General features: G+C 41.1%; 1 protein-coding gene across 2 annotated transcripts; it reads left to right on the top strand.

Annotated features, from left to right (window-relative positions):
- The first annotated feature begins 411 nt into the window (after positions 1-411).
- On the top strand, positions 412-10,616 carry bcl2l10 (BCL2 like 10). 2 transcript variants are annotated; one of them, XM_053500866.1, is made up of 3 exons: positions 412-630; positions 3,800-4,216; positions 9,133-10,616. In XM_053500866.1, exons 1-3 carry the CDS (start codon positions 601-603, stop codon positions 9,253-9,255), a joined length of 570 nt encoding a protein of 189 aa, XP_053356841.1. In that variant the 5' UTR covers positions 412-600; the 3' UTR covers positions 9,256-10,616. The 2 variants fall into 2 exon arrangements, with proteins under 2 accessions (XP_053356841.1, XP_053356839.1); XM_053500864.1 differs by lacking the exon at positions 412-630 and adding an exon at positions 2,849-2,927.
- The last annotated feature ends 7,070 nt before the right edge of the window (positions 10,617-17,686 follow it).

Raw genomic sequence — 17,686 nt, 5'->3', positions numbered from 1 at the left:
TGTCATGTATGTGCATGTGCAAGAGTGACTCATATACGGTAAATAGAGGGATATTTCATAGAAACCTTAAAAAGGGATTCGGTTACAGCTTTAAAAGACCCTCATGTTCAGTATAAGAGTGTATGTTTCCTGTAGTAGTGGGCGTGTTTATTTCTGGAACCTGATTACTCAGAGAGGGGGGGGAATAATTCTGGGCAACAGCAGCTCTGAGGGCAGTGGCAGGTTGAGCGGTTGAGTCACACAATGACTCCAAACTCTCCATGAATCAGTCACCATGCTAAAACCAGATGAGCGGCATATGAGAATTAGCATATGATCAACCACACCCACGTCCTTAGTGCTAGGTATGTGTATAAATACCTGTCACACACACACACATCACATCACATCACATTCCAGAGCATCAATACAGCTGATGCAATCACTGGCTCCTGATCAGATGCGACATCGTCACTGATTTTGGACTTTGGTTGAAGTTTAGATCTCCCAGGATTTTTGATTGTGTTACTGCTGCTGACATCATCAGGGGTGTGAAGTATAAAAAGTGGATTTACTCAGTCGTCTAGTTTTCATTCTGCTGTAGTGAAGAGGTGTGAAAACATGGAGAAGATGAGCATGACTGTAGAGGAGGTAAGAGCAGATCCATTTGTTTAAGTAAATGACTGTTAATAGAGAAATATATCGGATAGAGCGGGACATAATTTTCCCTGATGGGGTTGTAGACAATATGATGAAGCGGTACAAAATAAGTATTAACTTTATTTAGTTCTCAGACATGTTTGTGTGGTACTGTACAGTATTTTAATATATAAAACATGTCGCTTGAAGACGTCTCAATACACACTTGAATGCAACTTTTTCACTTTCACACGAACAGACTTTGAGGGTTACACTTCCACTTTTAATTGCGTAATATTCCAACACATCAGTTATTCTTTCAATTACAAACCATTTCTCGCTACCGGTTTCGTCTCTGGTACACTACTCTGAATAACCAAAAGTTTGTGCACTCCTGACCATCACATCTACAGTACATTATTCCCTCTTTACTGTTCTACTGCATTCCACTCTTCTTCATTTCTTCTATGAAGGCTTTGCATTAGTGAGCTCAGGGACTGATGTTCAGTTCATCCCGAAGCTGATGGTTCAGGACTCTGGAAAGTTCTTCCACACTTTGTGGATCTCTTATGCAGGATAAAGGTTTGGGGTTTCTTAAGTCTTAAAGAAAAAAAATAGAGAGACATACTGTTGTATTTGCGGAGACAATACTAACAAATCAAAGTGAAAACACAAGAGTGTTGTCTGAAAAGTGAAAGGATGTGTCCTGACGAGTGTGAGATAGTCAGTATGGACGACCCATTTCTGTTTTGAGTTGATGAAACAAAAAAAACCCACAATGACGGTAAAACAAAACGGAAAGTAGGTTGTTGTTAGTCTTTTGGCTGCTCCTGTCATCCAGTGGTGTTCGAACCCGGGGCGTTCCAGATGGCAGGTGAGAAACCTCCCACCAATCCTTAATGAAAATGACATGCTCGTTTGTTTCTGTTTGGACGCCAAGCGCTGTAGCCAATCAGAAGCCAGTACAGTTTATGATGTTCAGCATGTGGAATAGCGCTTTCCGTTTTCAGCTAGTGTCATCGTGTTTTTCCATTTGCGTTTTAGACTTGTTGTTTGCATATATTCAGCCTTTATTCAGAGCATTAACACACTGAGACCCTCTGCTCAAGGTTCAGGTAGTAAAACCGGGGTTTGAACATTGGTTTTCATACGTGTAGTAGGGCGGCTATATCAGTGGAGCGAAAGCGTCACAAGTATAGCTCTGGAAAAAAATAAGAGAGCACTGCAATTTATTCCAGAAAACCTCTGGAACGTCATCAAGAGGAAGATGGAGGGTCACAAACCATCAAGTGATGCTGAGCTGTTTGGGTTTTTTTTGCAGAAAGAGTGATATAAAGTTCCCCAACAGCAATGTGGAAAACTGCTGGAGAGGCAAAACAAACGTAGTTATTCCACCAAATACTGATTCCTTAATGTTATTTAGCCAAAAACATTAACACAATTTGTTTATAAATTATTTGCATTTAGTTTCATTTGAGTTATTAAAGCTATTAAATAATGCAGTTATCTGCAAATACTGCATGATCTTGGGTTATTTTGATGTGTTGTGATGATGACATTTCCTTTAAATATACACTCTAAGTAACAATAGTTATATTTAGAATTTAGAAGTGATATTGTCAGCAGGTTACAAAAAAAAATTAACAAAACTGTTCATCTCACCAACACGTGCATCTGTAAGAAACAAAACATAAGAAACTGATTGTTTTGCTTTTTTTTTCTCCAGAGCTATGTATATGAACATATTTATTTTATAATTTTTCATTAATTATTATTAAAATGCTGACAGCTCTCTCTTATATATATATATATATATGTATATAGAGAGAAAGCGAGAGAGCGAGAGAGTCAATATTTTGATGATCAGTAATAAAAAAATAATAAACTAATATGTGCACTTTATTATTACTATATTATTATAACTGTATATATATTATACTAAAATGATCAATGTACATATATAATGTATATGTACTCATTTTATATATATAGATAGATAGATAGATAGAGAGAGAGAGAGGGAGAGAGAGAGAGAGTCAATATTTTGATGATGTAAATGTTGGTTAAATTCCAAACGTCATAAGAATAGGGGGGGGGGGTGTCAAAAGGTTTCTGTGTAAAACAGTGGGGAATTCAGTCGCTATAAGGATCTCTGAGGGAAAGCGAAAAAAAGGAACTGAAAGTGGAGGCGGGACCGGTGATTACGTCACTAACTGGGCGTGGCTACACACCATAAGAAGATGTCGCCGCGCGCGGCTCTCTTCCGGTTTGTTCTCAGACTGAGGGGAGCCGTGTGCAGCGCTGGGAGGGTGAGAGCTCTCTGTCCCTGTCTCTCTGTCTCTCTCTGTCTCTGTCTCTCTGTCTCTAACGCGGTTTAGTCTACCGGTCCACATGACCAGGCGCTCTGGGTGCTAGCTGTTCTGTGTGTGTGTGTGTGTGTGTGTGTTTCGTGTTTAAAGCCTCGGAGCCGGTGGAGGTGTCTCTGTGCGCACGCGCGGTCCCTTTGTGTCTCAGTGACAGCTGCAGAGCTTTATTCATTATTCACTGTTTAATCTTCATCTCTTCATTAATATTTAAACCCCAGCGATATAACGCTCGACTACGGGGAGCGAGTGTATTTACGGTTAAACCGCTGTTTTGTGCGTGATATCAGTGACAAGTCGGCCATTATTAAATACCTTGTGATTATATTTACCACCCGGTTTGGGGATTTTGGCTCTAAGCTTAGGTGTAAAATTAATACTTCGTAATTTTAGAGTGTTTAGTTTTTTTTATATATAAATATTATCACCATGATTACTCCTGGAACGTGTTTGTTATTGTTAGTGTTTTTGTTTTTAGTATAATATGTAGTTTTAAAATAATTTAATTTCCCAGCTGTTTTGCGGCGCACGGGTTTTGATTGGCTGGAGGCGAGCACTCACCCTGATCTGATTGGACAGCACCGCGCGGCTTGATCGTTCTAGCCAATCCGAGCTCGGGGGCGGGCTTTTGTTGAACTATCATAGATTCTGTGTAAATCTTGGGCTTAAAATGCCTCTGTTTAGAATTTAATCACTTTTAATCCTTGTTTTGAGGCAGATCATACTGTTTATGTGCAGGTTTAACATTTTAAGGTATCATTATGTTGATGAGGCATATCAGTATCTTTATTGTGTTTCTTCTTCTCTCTCTGTTACAGAAAATGTCCTGTTGGTTAAGAAATGAGACGCTGGTGCTGGCCAAAGACTACATCGACCACTGCACCGGGATCCAGAGGACTCCTCCCAGCGAGTCTGCCGTGGCCATGCGGCGTCTGGCGAAGGAGCTGGAGCACCAGTACAGGTCCAAGTTCCTGTCCATGTCACACAGCTTCCTGTCGACGTGCGGCTCGAACCCGGATCCGAGCGCCTGCCTGCGCAGCGTCATGACCATGCTGGTGGAGGACGGGAAGCTGAACTGGGGGCGCATCGTCTCGCTGTTCGCCTTCACGGGAGTCGTCGCCGCAGAGATGTTCTCCAGAGAGGATGGAACGGAGATCTGCAGGGGGCTGGCGGAGAGCATCGCCGATTACCTGGGGAGCGAGAAGAGCGACTGGCTGCTGGAGAACGGAGGCTGGGTAAGAAGAGACACTGGGATAGGGTGGAGGGGGCGGTGATGCAAGTGTTGTTTACTGTGATGTCATCAGTAGGGCTGGGTTTGACCCTAATCCTGTGTGACGTCATGTCTAGGTTTGGGTAAAAACAATCAGCACAAGGGTTCATTAACGGGTTAGTAGACGTTTATCAGACCCTTCAGGAGAAACTCATGCTTTCAGTGGGAGTGTGTTTTTAGACACTCCCTGATTCCCTAAGCGCTTGGCTTGGAGTGTGTTGCAACACCATCATTAGCTGGTTCATCAATTCTTAGCAGTTTGTCAGAAATGAAAGTGAAAACAGAGAGAGAGAGAGAGAATAGCCAAGAGCGAGGTGAGATCAAGGCCAGGAGAACAGAGAGAGAGGGAGAGAGTGTGTGTTGGAGGGAGTGTGTGTTTGGTGTCTCACATTTAGAAAGTTTTATACACACAGTTGAGAGAAACTGTATACTAGTGCGAGCATCTGGACGGCTTTAAAATGAAGACCGATCTCCAGTGTCCACTACAGCACTGTGATGTAATCAGTTATGGAGTGTTTTTGTTATGAAAATTTTTTAACTTAAATCTTTAATTAGTCTAAAATTGACAGATTCCTTAGCTTGTGCAAACTTCTCGCATCTCCTACACATTGTCAGTTGCTGCAATACCGCCACCTGCTGGACTGGAGTGTTTCAGTGTTTATTAGCTACTTTTTGTAGTTTTTAATATTTAGTTGATGTATCAGGTGTGGTTTATCTTTCATAGCCGTGACAACCAAGTTTTTTTTTTGTTGTTTGTTTGTTTTTACCTGATTTTCTCCCTAATTTAGTCGTGTCCAATTCCCGGGAAGCGAGCGCTTTACCACTGCGCCAGTTACCAGGTACATATAAGAGCGTTTGAGACGTAGCCATAACGACGATAGTGTAGCTTTTTTTTATATATATATATATATATATATATATATATATATATATATATATACTTTAAAAAAAAAAAAAATTTATGCAGTGTGTATAATTGCTTATAAGAGGCGTAACCTGGCAACTAAGTGTTTGCAGTTTTGTCTGAGCTGTTAGTGCGCCCTCGTGTGGCGGGAGGTTTAATGGATATGTGAATTGTGGTGACGCTTTCGGCTAAATTCCTCACAGGAGATGAATCCATCCTTGATTTTTATAATAAATAAATAAATATTTTAATCATGAACACCCTGACTGATTACAGGGAAAAGTTCACTGATCCCACACACGGACATCCAGACGGCGTACACACTGTGTTTGAGCCGTAGCCGTGACGACAGTCCCGTACCAGGCAGGACTTTACCTAGAGAAATACCCTCAAATTTGGGCGTCCTGTTTAACCATGGCAACCAACCACAGGAGGCCAGGTCATTGTTTTTGTTTTATAGGCGTATTAAATAGACTGAGGGAGACGGCAGCGATCAAGTTGTCGCCATGCCAACTGTTGTGTTGAGAGGATTTTAGATTAAGAATTGGGAGTGTGTGTGAAATTGTTGATGCGTATGTAAGACTGCAGCTGATGGAGGCGCCTCGGTGTCATGAGGAGAAGCGATTAAAGTGTTAAAGATGTGCCGGGTTGTGGGGAAACGAAGATGTGAAGGAAACAAATGTCAGCGTGTTGTTCATTAATACAGTCTGCCTTTTAAATGTTGGGGTTTTCCTGTCGTCTGTGTCTGTCTGTCTGTGTGGGAGGCTCCGGTCAAAAAAGTTTCTGTGCCTCAGGGGTTTCTGAAAAAAGAAGAAAAACACACACACTCTCAGGTAGGGGGGGGAGGGGGGACCCCCTGTATTTTATCAGTGTTATAAGTCAAAACAGATGTGTATCTCCTTCCTGAGGTTACTGGGGGAATGTATCGGATGTGACACACACACACAATCTGTTAATAACTAACACTTTCCATAGTCATTAAAAAAAAAAACCAGTAAATTCACTCTGTTTACTGACATTTTTTCTCGGATGTGTTTGCGTGCAACAGTGTTTCTAGTTAACTTGCTGATGTGATCTTTAAAAATAATAATAATAATAATAAAAAAATTTCCCACACTGCGTTCTGATTGGTCAGAGTAGGTGGTGTTGATTAGTTCTCTGACATAAGCGTGGGTTTGTGTCAAAGCCCTCGTTCTGATGCGTTAAGGTTTCCATAGCAACCGATCATCCTCATTAACGGGATGCAGTGAAGTTTCCGTAAAGTAAGGAGTCTCCAGTGTTTGCGGCGAGTCCGAGGTGAAGGTGTTGGTGACGCGTCGACGCTCGTCCGTGGTTTCTCGTTAATCTTCCGAGGTGCGATTTGCGTCGCTTGGCTGCCATGGAAACGGCAGTGATGGGTCATGTTGGTTGTGCCGCTGCACTGCTCTCTTTTAGCTGGTTTTTATTTTCGGCGTTGTTTGCGCACAGTTTTAAACACCCTGGTTAAATTTACCTTGTTAATGAAGACGACTCTTGTGGTTGCTGTTGTGACACTGCCCTTTTTTTTCTTTCCTATTTTGTGTGTGTGTAATTGAGACTTTTACCCCCAAGTGCGGTGACCGGTGTGAAATGTCAGCGCTGCACTTCCTCTCCTGTAAGGTCAGGACTTTATCACTGCGTCACGTTGTGGCTTTTAGTTCCTGTTGACATTTCGTGGACTTCTTCTCGTTTAAAATCATGATTGAAAATTTATAGTACAGGAGATAAGGAAAGGGCGCAAACTTCTGCACCGTTCCGTTTTGGTAAAAAAAATTCTGAATGGTGCTGTCTTTTTTTTTTTTTTGTGCAAACTTTGTTAGCAGGTTTGATAAATAGCTAGGTAGACATCAAAAGCCATAATGAGCAGTAACCATGTCAGTAATCAGACTGAACCTCAATGATCAGATTTATTCATCAAACCAGATTACACACTCGCCCCAGATTTAAACCCCCCACCCTTTATGTACACGCGTGCAAACAGGTACGGCGCGGCATGCTCACATTTAGCCACACCCACAAAACTATGAACAGTAAACTCATGAAAAAAAAAAAAGCAAAGTCTTCCAACAGTTTATCTTGGATTATGACCATGCACAAAGAGACCACAAAGAACCACACACGCACACCTTTTATACTGACGCACAACTTCTATGCTGACTTGCTTTTATAGGGTGCCATTACTTTTATACACAAGCGACTTTTATACTGACTTGCCTTTGTAGCCATTACTTTCACACACAAACTTCTGCTTTTGTAGGGTGCCAATACTTTTACACAAACTTCTATAGATGATTGCTTTTGCAGGGTGCCGATACTTTTACAAACAAACTTGTATACTGGCTTGCTTTTGTAGGGTGCCATTACTTTCAAACACAAACTTCTGTTTGCAATTGCTTTTGCAGGGTGCCGATACTTTTCCAAACAAACGGCTATACTCGACTTGCCTTCTGCGGGGTGCCATTACTTTTACATGCACGTGCGTCCAGTTAGGAGCGTTTACAGTAATTAAGCCCCGCCCTTTTCTCCCTAAGCCCACATTACATTTGTATCTTGTACGTTGCTAGATTGAAGGACGGGCTCCGCCCCTGGCTCCGCCTTCTGTTTCTTAGAGAGATCTTGCTTCATCTTTTCGTATAGTTTTAGATCATTTATACATGAGACACACACACTCTCTCTCTACCTGTGTGTGTGTATGTATATATGCGCGTGTGTGTGTGTGTAATATATATATACACACAACCCTTTCAGCCTTTCTGTAATGGAGAAACACGTCGGCGCTCGTCTTTATAATAATCATCTTAGAACGGCCCGGCATGATAGTGATCGCGTTCAGTTTGTTCTTTCATTCACTTTTCCAGATAAATACACATTTTGAGTGTTTACATACACACACACACACACACACACACACACGGCATGCCCAGCTGGTCCAGCTTTTCAGTCTATTGTGTAACACACTATTGATCTCGCACGCCTCACAGACTGCAAAACATTTTCCCGAGAAAGAACAAGTGAGAAAAATAGAAAAATATCCACCACCTGTCTGTTGTACTGAGCAGCACAGCAGGTGGCTTTATACACACACACACACACTGTTTTATAAAAAAAATGGCTGTTGATATTTATGTGCATCATGTTCCTGAAATGTCATCATTATTATTTTATTAATACAATAAATGTGGTTGATTTTGAGGTTAAAAAAACAAACATCTTAAATTTGTGCTTTTTAAAATAGTCTGTGACTTTTTTTTGTGATTTTCATTCAATATTAAAGTTCTCAGGTTTAGCTTTGAGCTGGATGTTGTGTATACACATGGTTACTGGTAGTGCTGGGTGGTTGTGTGTTAGTTGTTGTTTCCACCTTCCAGCCAGAGTATCGGAATAATCACGTTGGACAGAGAAACCTGATTATAGCACGCGGCTCTGTAGAGAAAGTTTCCAGGTTCTCTCTCACCCCCGAGTGCTGATTCGATCAGTACTGCGATTCTCTCATGATTTCTATATAAAGAAAATACCAGAATTATTATTTTGCGCAAAAATAATTTGCTCCTCCCACACAGATGCAATGTGTGATTAGTGTAGAGCAACGTACTTTACCACCTCAAATGCAAACATACAAAACTTTTATTACAAAAAAAAAATATCATTTTATTGCATTGTTTTTCAGGATATAAACCCAGTTTCCTTCAGATGTGTGTTTGCGTGTTGGATTTATTTTAATATGGTGCGTGTATGTCAGTAGCGTGTTAGTTCCACGGTACTGCGCTCTGATTGGTTGGTTAATTTCTTAGAAAAACACTTCTGTTTATACATCAGTTTTAAAAGAACAGACATGTGTCATAACCAACTTTTAAACAGATCTAAAGTCTGATAATGGTCTACAGTGTGTGTGTGTGTGTGAGATGAGTGAGTTGTGTGTAATGAATATTCTCCTGACATGCGCGTTTTCTTTTTTGCAGGACGGTTTCTGTAAGTTCTTCGCCAGCTCCGGTCACGTCAGTCAGGACTCGTCGATGAAGACAGCACTGTTCGCGGCTGCGGGAGTCGGCTTAGCGGGACTGACGTTCCTCCTAGTGCGCTGAGACACGCCCACCACCCGCCCCCTTCTCCTCCTCTCCTGTGCTCATTTTCAGTTTCGAACTCCGAGATCTCACCTGAACTATTTATTACAGCTTTTACATCCCCACCTGTGATTGATTTCACTTCAGAACTGTTTTTTTTTTTTTTTTGTTGTTTGTTGTTGCACATGTCACATGGTGCGGTTTTATTTTCCCATGTTTTGGATGTTATGTAGCGTTTAATTCTGATGCGTCTTGGTTCAGTTTGTTCACCGGCGAGCGGAGTGGCTAACACACACTCTGATGTCAAAATGAAAGCTTATGTGTGTGTGTGTACGTGTGTTCGTTTACATATCACTTAGTCTTTTTTTGTGTGTTAGCATTCCCTCCACATGTTGTTCCAGAAGGTGCTACTTTGTTCCATGAAACTTTTTACGACTAATGCATATATATATATATTTTTCCCCCTGACTGTAAAACGATTCAAATTTTCTCCTGTAAATTTGTATTTATTTTACCATCGAGAGAACAAAATTTTTACCTACTTTAGGCAATTTCCCTTCCTTTTTCTTGACAAAATTGTATTTTTGCATCATTTTATTTATTTAACACTTTTCTTAATAAAAGATGTCATGACCGTAAGCGAGCCTGACGCTCTTGTGCAGGTAAACACACACGCGCACCCTGGAGCGGAAACGCCCCGCGACCTTTAGCGTCTTAGCCGCAAAGTTGCTGAACGGGAAGATCAGCCGAGTCCAAGAAAGCAAAATAACCGCAAGAACCGTTTCAGACTGAAACTCGGGGCTCAATACGCTTCCTGCAATAAATAACCGAGTGAGTGTGCGTGTGTGTGTCATGGCTGCCTGCGTCATGGAGGGATTTACAACATGCAACTTCAATAAAAATAAATAAATTTAAAAAATGTTTTTTTTTTCGTTCATCTGATTAACAATTGAAAAACTGTATATGAGAAAATATAATTGGCAAAAAAAAATTAAGGGACCACAAAGTCTCGGTTTGACTTTAACATTTGTGTGTGTGTGTATAAACTGTATACACGCGCGACACATGGGGACATGGACGGATCCTTAGGGCAAACCTGGACTGTACAGGGTTAAGTGGTAAAGAAAGTGAGTGAATGAATAAATCTTATTCTTGATTTAATTTGTCCTGGTTTTGTAAATCAATTTTATTTGTAAATAGCTCTTTTAATAATCATTGTCACACAGCAGCTTTACAGAATCAAAAGAAAATTATTAAAATGTGTGAGGAAAATATGTACAAATCAAAGTGATCACTTTATGATGCCACAGCGTCCTGTAAGGTCCCAAAATGTCTAGATTTTTTTTATTACTTTTCTTGAATAAGTTCTTTGTGGGTTTTGAGATTTGTGCAGGAATTCCTCAAACATAATACATTTAATTTAAATAGGCATTTTCTAGTCCCCCAGGGTCACTGTGGAAAAATACAATTAAATAAATAAATACCAGTAACTAACAGCAAAAAACATCAGCCAAGAGATGTTCAGCTAATAAACTGTAAAGACGTGAGTGCAGCGTTACCCTGTGTGGAATAAACACTTCTCTATAAAACACTTGTCTTAAGTGAATGTGGTTGGAGAGTCTATTATTTGTCCCCAAATTAATTTGTGACTGTGAATCGTGTTGTTCGACTGGATCCAGTATGAATGTGTCTGTGTGCAGGCTTTTATTCCAACCAATGCAGAAGCTACAGCTGATTCCACCTGCTTAATCAGTCGCTCTTGGCTTTTAATGACTCATCAGGTGTGACTTCAGCCTGGTTAGAATGAAAGTCCACACACACATACACACACACACAGGCTATTTCTGAATCCGGTTTGAATCAATCACAAATTCACTTTTTTTTGTTCCATTGTTGCTTTATTAAAAAGTTTGTTAAGCAAAGATGGCTGTACGAAGTGCTGCTAAGTAAATTTGCATGCACATACACGCACACAAAGTGTTGCATGCAAGAACGAGCACAGTTCTTCTTTGTCTTTCGGCATAATCTGCCTCCATCTAACCCTATCCTCTGCATCCTCTTCTCTTACACCAACTAACTTCATGTCCTCTCTCACTGCATCCATAAATCTCCTCTTTGGTCTTCCTCTAGACCTCCTGCCTGGCAGTTCCAACCTCAGCATCCTTCTACCGATATATTCACAATCTCTCCTCTGAACATGTCCAAACCACCTCAATCTGGCCTCTCTGACTTTATCTCCAAAACATCTAACATGGGTTGATGAACTCATTCTTGATCCTATCCATCCTTCCTCTGCTACATCTAACTCTGCCTCCTGTCTTTTCTTCAGTGGCCACTGTCTATAAGCCGTAGAGCATCGCTGGTCTCACCACTGTCCTGTACACCTTTCCTTTCATTCTCGCTGATACTCTTTTGTCACATAACACACCTGACACTTTTCTCCACCCATTCCAACCTGCCTGTACCCGCCTCTTCACCTCTTTTCCACACTCTCCATTGCTCTGGACTGTTGACCCTAAGTACTTAAAGTCGCTACAAAGCACAATGTCATCTGCAAACATTATAGTCCATGGAGACACCTGTCTAACCTCATCTGCCATCACCAGAGCAAACAAGAGGGGGCTCAGAGCCGAACCTTGCTGCACCTCCACCTCCACCTTGAACTCGCACAAATCTAATTTGATCTCATATGGAGTGGATATGAAGATAGTAATACAATGAAATCTGTTAGGTAGCCATTAATGAAGAAAATGTAAGAACAAGACCAAATAGATATAAATATAAGAATATATACAATGGAATAAATACTGTATGTGTGCAGTGGAAACAGGTGTTATCAGTGTGCAGATATAAATGGATGTAAAAAAAAAAAGGATAAAAGATGTACAGTCATGGTCATTGAGAATGACAAATATTAGTTTTCACAAAGTTTGCTGCTAAACTGCTTTTAGATCTTTGTTTCAGTTGTTTCTGTGATGTACTGAAATATAATTACAAGCACTTCATACGTTTCAAAGGCTTTTATCGACAATTACATGACATTTATGCAAAGAGTCAGTATTTGCAGTGTTGGCCCTTCTTTTTCAGGACCTCTGCAATTCGACTGGGCTCTCAATCAACTTCTGGGCCAAATCCTGACTGATAGCAACCCATTCTTTCATAATCATTTCTTGGAGTTTGTCAGAATTAGTGGGTTTTTGTTTGTCCACCCGCCTCTTAAGGATTGACCACAAGTTCTCAATGGGATTAAGATCTAAGAAGTTTCCAGGCCTGGACCCAAAATTTCCCCGAGCCACTTAGTTATCACTTTTGCGCCTTATGGCACGGTGCTCCATCGTGCTGGAAATGCATTGTTCTTCACCAAACTGTTGTTGGATTGTTGGAAGAAGTTGCTGTTGGAGGGTGTTTTGGTACCATTCTTTATTCATGGCTGTTTTTGGGCAAAATTGTCAGTGAGCCCACTCCCTTTGGATGAGAAGCAACCCCACACATGAATGGTCCCAGGATGCTTTACTGTTGGCATGACACAGGATTGATGGTAGCGCTCACCTTTTCTTCTCCTCCTTCGTCTCACTGTGCTTGATGCTTGATGCTTGATGCGCTCACACCTGCCTGCTGCCATTCCTGAGCGAGCTCTGCACTGGTGGCACTCCGATGCCGCAGCTGAATCCTCTTTAGAAAACAATCCTGGCGCTTGCTGGACTTTCTTGCACGCCCTGAAGCCTTCTTAACAAGAATTGAACCTTTTTCCTTGAAGTTCTTGATGATCCTATAAATTGTTGATTTAGGTGCAATCTTGGTAGCCACAATATCCTTGCCTGTGAAGCCATTTTTATGCAGCGCAATGATGGCTGCACGCTGTTCGTTGCAGGTCACCATAGTTAACAATGTAAGAACAATGGTTTCAAGCATCACCCTCCTTTTAACATGTCAAGTCTGCCATTCTAACCTGATCAGCCTGACATAATGATCTCCAGTCAACATTCTCACCTGAGAACAAGACGATTACTGAAATGATCTCAGCAGGTCCTTTAATGACAGCAATGAAATGCAGTGGAAAGGTTTTTTTGGGATTAAGTTAATTTTCATGGCAAAGAAGGACTATGCAATTCATCTGATCACTCTTCATAACATTCTGGAGTATATGCAAATTGCTATTATAAAAACTTAAGCAGCAATTTTTCCAATTTCCAATATTTATGTAGTTCTCTAAACTTTTGGCCATGACTGTAGAGTATACGCCTACATGAAATCAGATATAATCAGAAAAAAACAAGAGCATTTTAAAGGACTAAAATAAAACGTACCATAACCTGGTTGTATAAGTTTACACACACTCTGTATTAGTTTATTAAAGCAGCTCTGGCTGTATAACAGCCCTCAGTGTGTCTGGGTTACAGTTTATCTCCTAATTAGCTCACTTTGTTCCACTCCTGATTATAAATAAGTGAGCTCCAGATCAGTCAGATAGCACGGAGTTCTCCTGTACAGAACACTCCTCTAGTCGTTCCACAGGGTTCACACGTGTAACTGGACCATTCCTCAGTGCTGATCACCTCCTGACGCCGTTCCTGGTTGACCCGAGTTTATGTTTCGACTCATTATCATGCTTATCTGCTCACCCGTTATCTGCCTAATGAGACACCTGCAGGGATTGTGGGAGATTAGACTGGTGACTTGGAGATATCCGCGTTTAGCATAACTGTAGCATGATGCTAGGACCGTGCATCACCATATCCAGGAAGTTCTCCTTGGGTCTCATCAAACTAGATAATGTTTTGCGCCAAGCTGTGCAGGGTTTGGCACAATTTATGCAAGACTAAATCTTTTATTATTTATTTAAAGGAATAAATGGAACGAATTAATTAATTCCTCATAATCAAACCATAAGAGGAACATGGATAAGTTTTGGACGCAAGTTTAAATGTCATCGTCTCATCCCGTGCACAAACACGTGCCTCGTTACGGAAAGGTGTATATGTTTATGCAATCAACTTTTCAAAATAGTTGAAGTGTGATAAAAAAGATGCGACTTGTGACGATCTATAGTACGTCAGCTTCGTTTAGTACAAAAGTCACAAAAGTCACAAAGCTCTGCGGTTTAACAAAGAAGTGTGTAAACTTTATCTCTTACTCTGAAAACAATGAGTGACCTTTCCCTCTTGTACACTTCCTTCCTTTACTGCTTCTGCCTGCTCTGTAGCAATAGTAATGGCACCCTCTGTGCCTGTGTCTGCGCGGTGTGACCTCTGACCTGCGAGCGACTGCACAGATAACTCAGGACATCTGATCCACTGCATGACTGTCTCGATTTCTCCTCCTGTGTTCATGCGAGCTGTGCATGCAGGTGAGTGTACTCCTGAAGCCTGTAGAGTGTTTAAAGGTGTGTAACGCTACACACACGCACACACAACGCAATAACGCAGCTGATACTAACTTTCAGTACACCGTGCTGTTCTCTGATCCTCAGCCAGAGAAACGTCTCGTGATCCGGCTGCTCAGGTTTCACTGAACTCTCACAGGCCAAAGTGCAAAGCGTATCCTGGCCTCCGGATCTCTTTACACACGACTCTGAACACGACTGTGAGCCTGAAACACAACTCAGGTTCATCATCAGTTCTCTTCGTGGAGTTTCTGCACAAGTTTTTTAAATTATGAATGATTATACTTTACATGTATTATTATTTGTCAAAGAGATGTTTTAAATCCAAATTCATGCTTCAAATGTCGAAAACCTTGATGTTTAATTCTAAGAATAAAGCTGTTACTGGTGCAGACGTCATTGTATTTTGCATGGTTAGACAGATTTAGTTCAGACTTTGCATGCACTCCTAATTAGTTGGCTGCTGTTTTGACTTCACTTCGGAGGAAGTACTCCTGGCTAAAGCTATTCCGAAGTGTACTTTCCCTGCTCCGTGGGCAGGGCATGTCGGTGAAGGGAACTTCCCAAAAGATCCTTCAAAATTCCACCACTCTGAACACCCTGCGATGTAACCAGCACAGACGTCAATTCCTCCATGCGTATAAGCACCTTGGATACCTATTTAATTTTACACTATGGACATTAAATATTAAATATCTATTGATATAAAACACACTTGTACAAAAACATGGCTGAGCCAGTGTGATGTACTTCGCAGGGTACTTCAGGCCGATCAGAACACACCTTAAGGTTTACAGTTTACACTAGTTAAAAACTCCACCTTTTGTGTGTCTTGATTTGAATGTTTAGATCGTGTGCATAAGAGTTTTCAAATACTTAGTTTTTCTAAGCATAGGGGTACTTTTGGGCTAGAGTTACTATTTGGTTAGTGTTAAGATTTGTCTTGGGCAGGCGTGTTCACATCCAGTATTGGAGGGCCACTGTAAAGCCAAGTATGTAATTAACTTTAAATACTTAAACAGCTTAAACAGCTGAGTTTGAGCAAAAAAATTACCAAACCCTGCAGGACAATGGGCCTCCAACTGTCATCCTGGGGTTAAGGATGGAATTGGATTCCTGTTATCCTCAGGCGAGGGTTACTGTAATGATAAAGTAAGAGTTGGGGCGGTGTCAGGGTTGGGCATGGCTTACTTTTATGCTAAGGTTATGCTTGGGTTAGCATTAGGGTTGGACTATAGTTAGGTAATGCTTCTTACGAAGCCACTCCTTCATTGCCCGGGTGGTGTGTTTGGGATCATTGTCATGCTGAACGACCCAGCCACGTTTCATCTTCAATGCCCTTTGCTCCCACAGTTGATTTCTTTATACCAAGCTGCTTACCTATTGCAGATTCAGTCTTCCCACCTGGTGCAGTGTACAATTTTGTTTCTGGTGTCCTTTGACAGCTCTTTGGTCTTGGCCATAGTGCAGTTTAGAGTGAGACTGTTTGAGGTTGTAGACAGGTGTCTTTTATACTGATAACGAGTTCAAACAGACGCCATTAATACAGGTTACAAGTGGAGTACAGAGGAGCCTCTTAAAGAAGAAGTTACAGGTCTGTGAGAGCCAGAAATCTTGCTTGTTTTTAGGTGACAAAATACTCCAATTCACAACTCCATTTTCCAACCTAATTTTCAAGTACATTCTACAATGTGATTTTCTGGATTTTTTTTTTATATTTTGTCTATCATAGTTGAGGTATACCTATGATGAAAATTACAGGCCTCTCTTATCTTTTTAAGTGGGAGAACTTGCACAATTGGTGGCTGACTAAATACTTTTTCTGCCCCACTGTCTATAGGGGAAACCCTGACCTAGGGCTACTATTTGTCCCAGATTAGGGGTGGACTAGGGCTACTACTGGGGTTGGGTTGGACTGGGTTTGCTATTGGGGTAGGGTTAAGGTTGGACTAGGGGTGCTAGTATGCTATGGTTAGGGTTGGACTATGGTACTATTAGGAGAGGGTCAGAGGTTAGTCGTTGGAATAAGGGAGACCCTATATAGGGGAAACTAGTTGCACTAGTGGCACTATTGAGGAAAGGTTAGGGTTGGACTAGGGGTACTAGTATGCTAGGGTTATAGTTGGATTGGGCATACCATTGGTAAAGGGTGAGGGTTGGACTAGAGGTACCTTTGGGAGATGGTTAAGGATGAACTAGGAGTACAATTAGATTAGATTAGATTTTACTTCATTGTCATTTTGCAAAGTATACATAAAAAGCAAATGAAATGCTGTTAGCGTGTAACCAGAAGTGAATAAGTGGCCTATTTACAATAAATAACAATGTGGTAAATGAGGGTGGGTACAGGAGTGAGAGTGTCTTATGTACATAAGGTGTGGTAGGTAATATAAATAGGATATACATATACAGTATATACAGAATAAATATTGGTGGAGTATTGAGTAGTGCAATGGTAAACATACAGTAAGTTATGGATGGTTTAAAGATGCCTAGTGGATGAAGCCGTGCCATATGAAATGAAGGAGACAGTGCAGTAACAGCCATATCGAATGTTTTAGTCTGTCTAAGGTACCTGTAGTGCCTCCCTAATAGGAGAAGATTGAATAGTCCATAATTTGCAGGTAGCATTTCTTGTAAAAGTCCTCCATGTTGAGTAGATGAATACAGATGATCATCCCTCTAAAGGGCTTCATGGTCTGACGCAGTGCAGTTGCCAAACCACACTGAGATACAGTTTGTGAGCATGGTACAATGATAACGTGGAACAAATTTCTCCATCGTCCTGTAGCACACGTGGGACTTTTCAAGTCTAAAAAATGGGGTAGGGTTAGAGATGGACTAGGGGTTCTATTAGATTAAAGTTACTATTGGAATGGGGTTATCAGTGTTACTGTTGGGTTAGGGTTAGACTATATTTATTGTTTGGGTTCTGTACCTCCTCTAGAACTATCTCTCTATCTAATCCAGGGTTATTATTAGTGTACGTGTGGGTTAGTCTAAGTTTGGGATTATTCACTTCACCTAAAGTGTCTCTCAGTCTGGCCAACATTGCGTTCCTCTCTCAGT

This window comes from Clarias gariepinus, chromosome 7 (genome assembly GCF_024256425.1).
Source record: "Clarias gariepinus isolate MV-2021 ecotype Netherlands chromosome 7, CGAR_prim_01v2, whole genome shotgun sequence".
Taxonomy (NCBI): domain Eukaryota; kingdom Metazoa; phylum Chordata; class Actinopteri; order Siluriformes; family Clariidae; genus Clarias; species Clarias gariepinus.
Note: the sequence above shows the minus strand (reverse complement) of the source record. Positions and strands in the feature narration are given on the sequence as shown.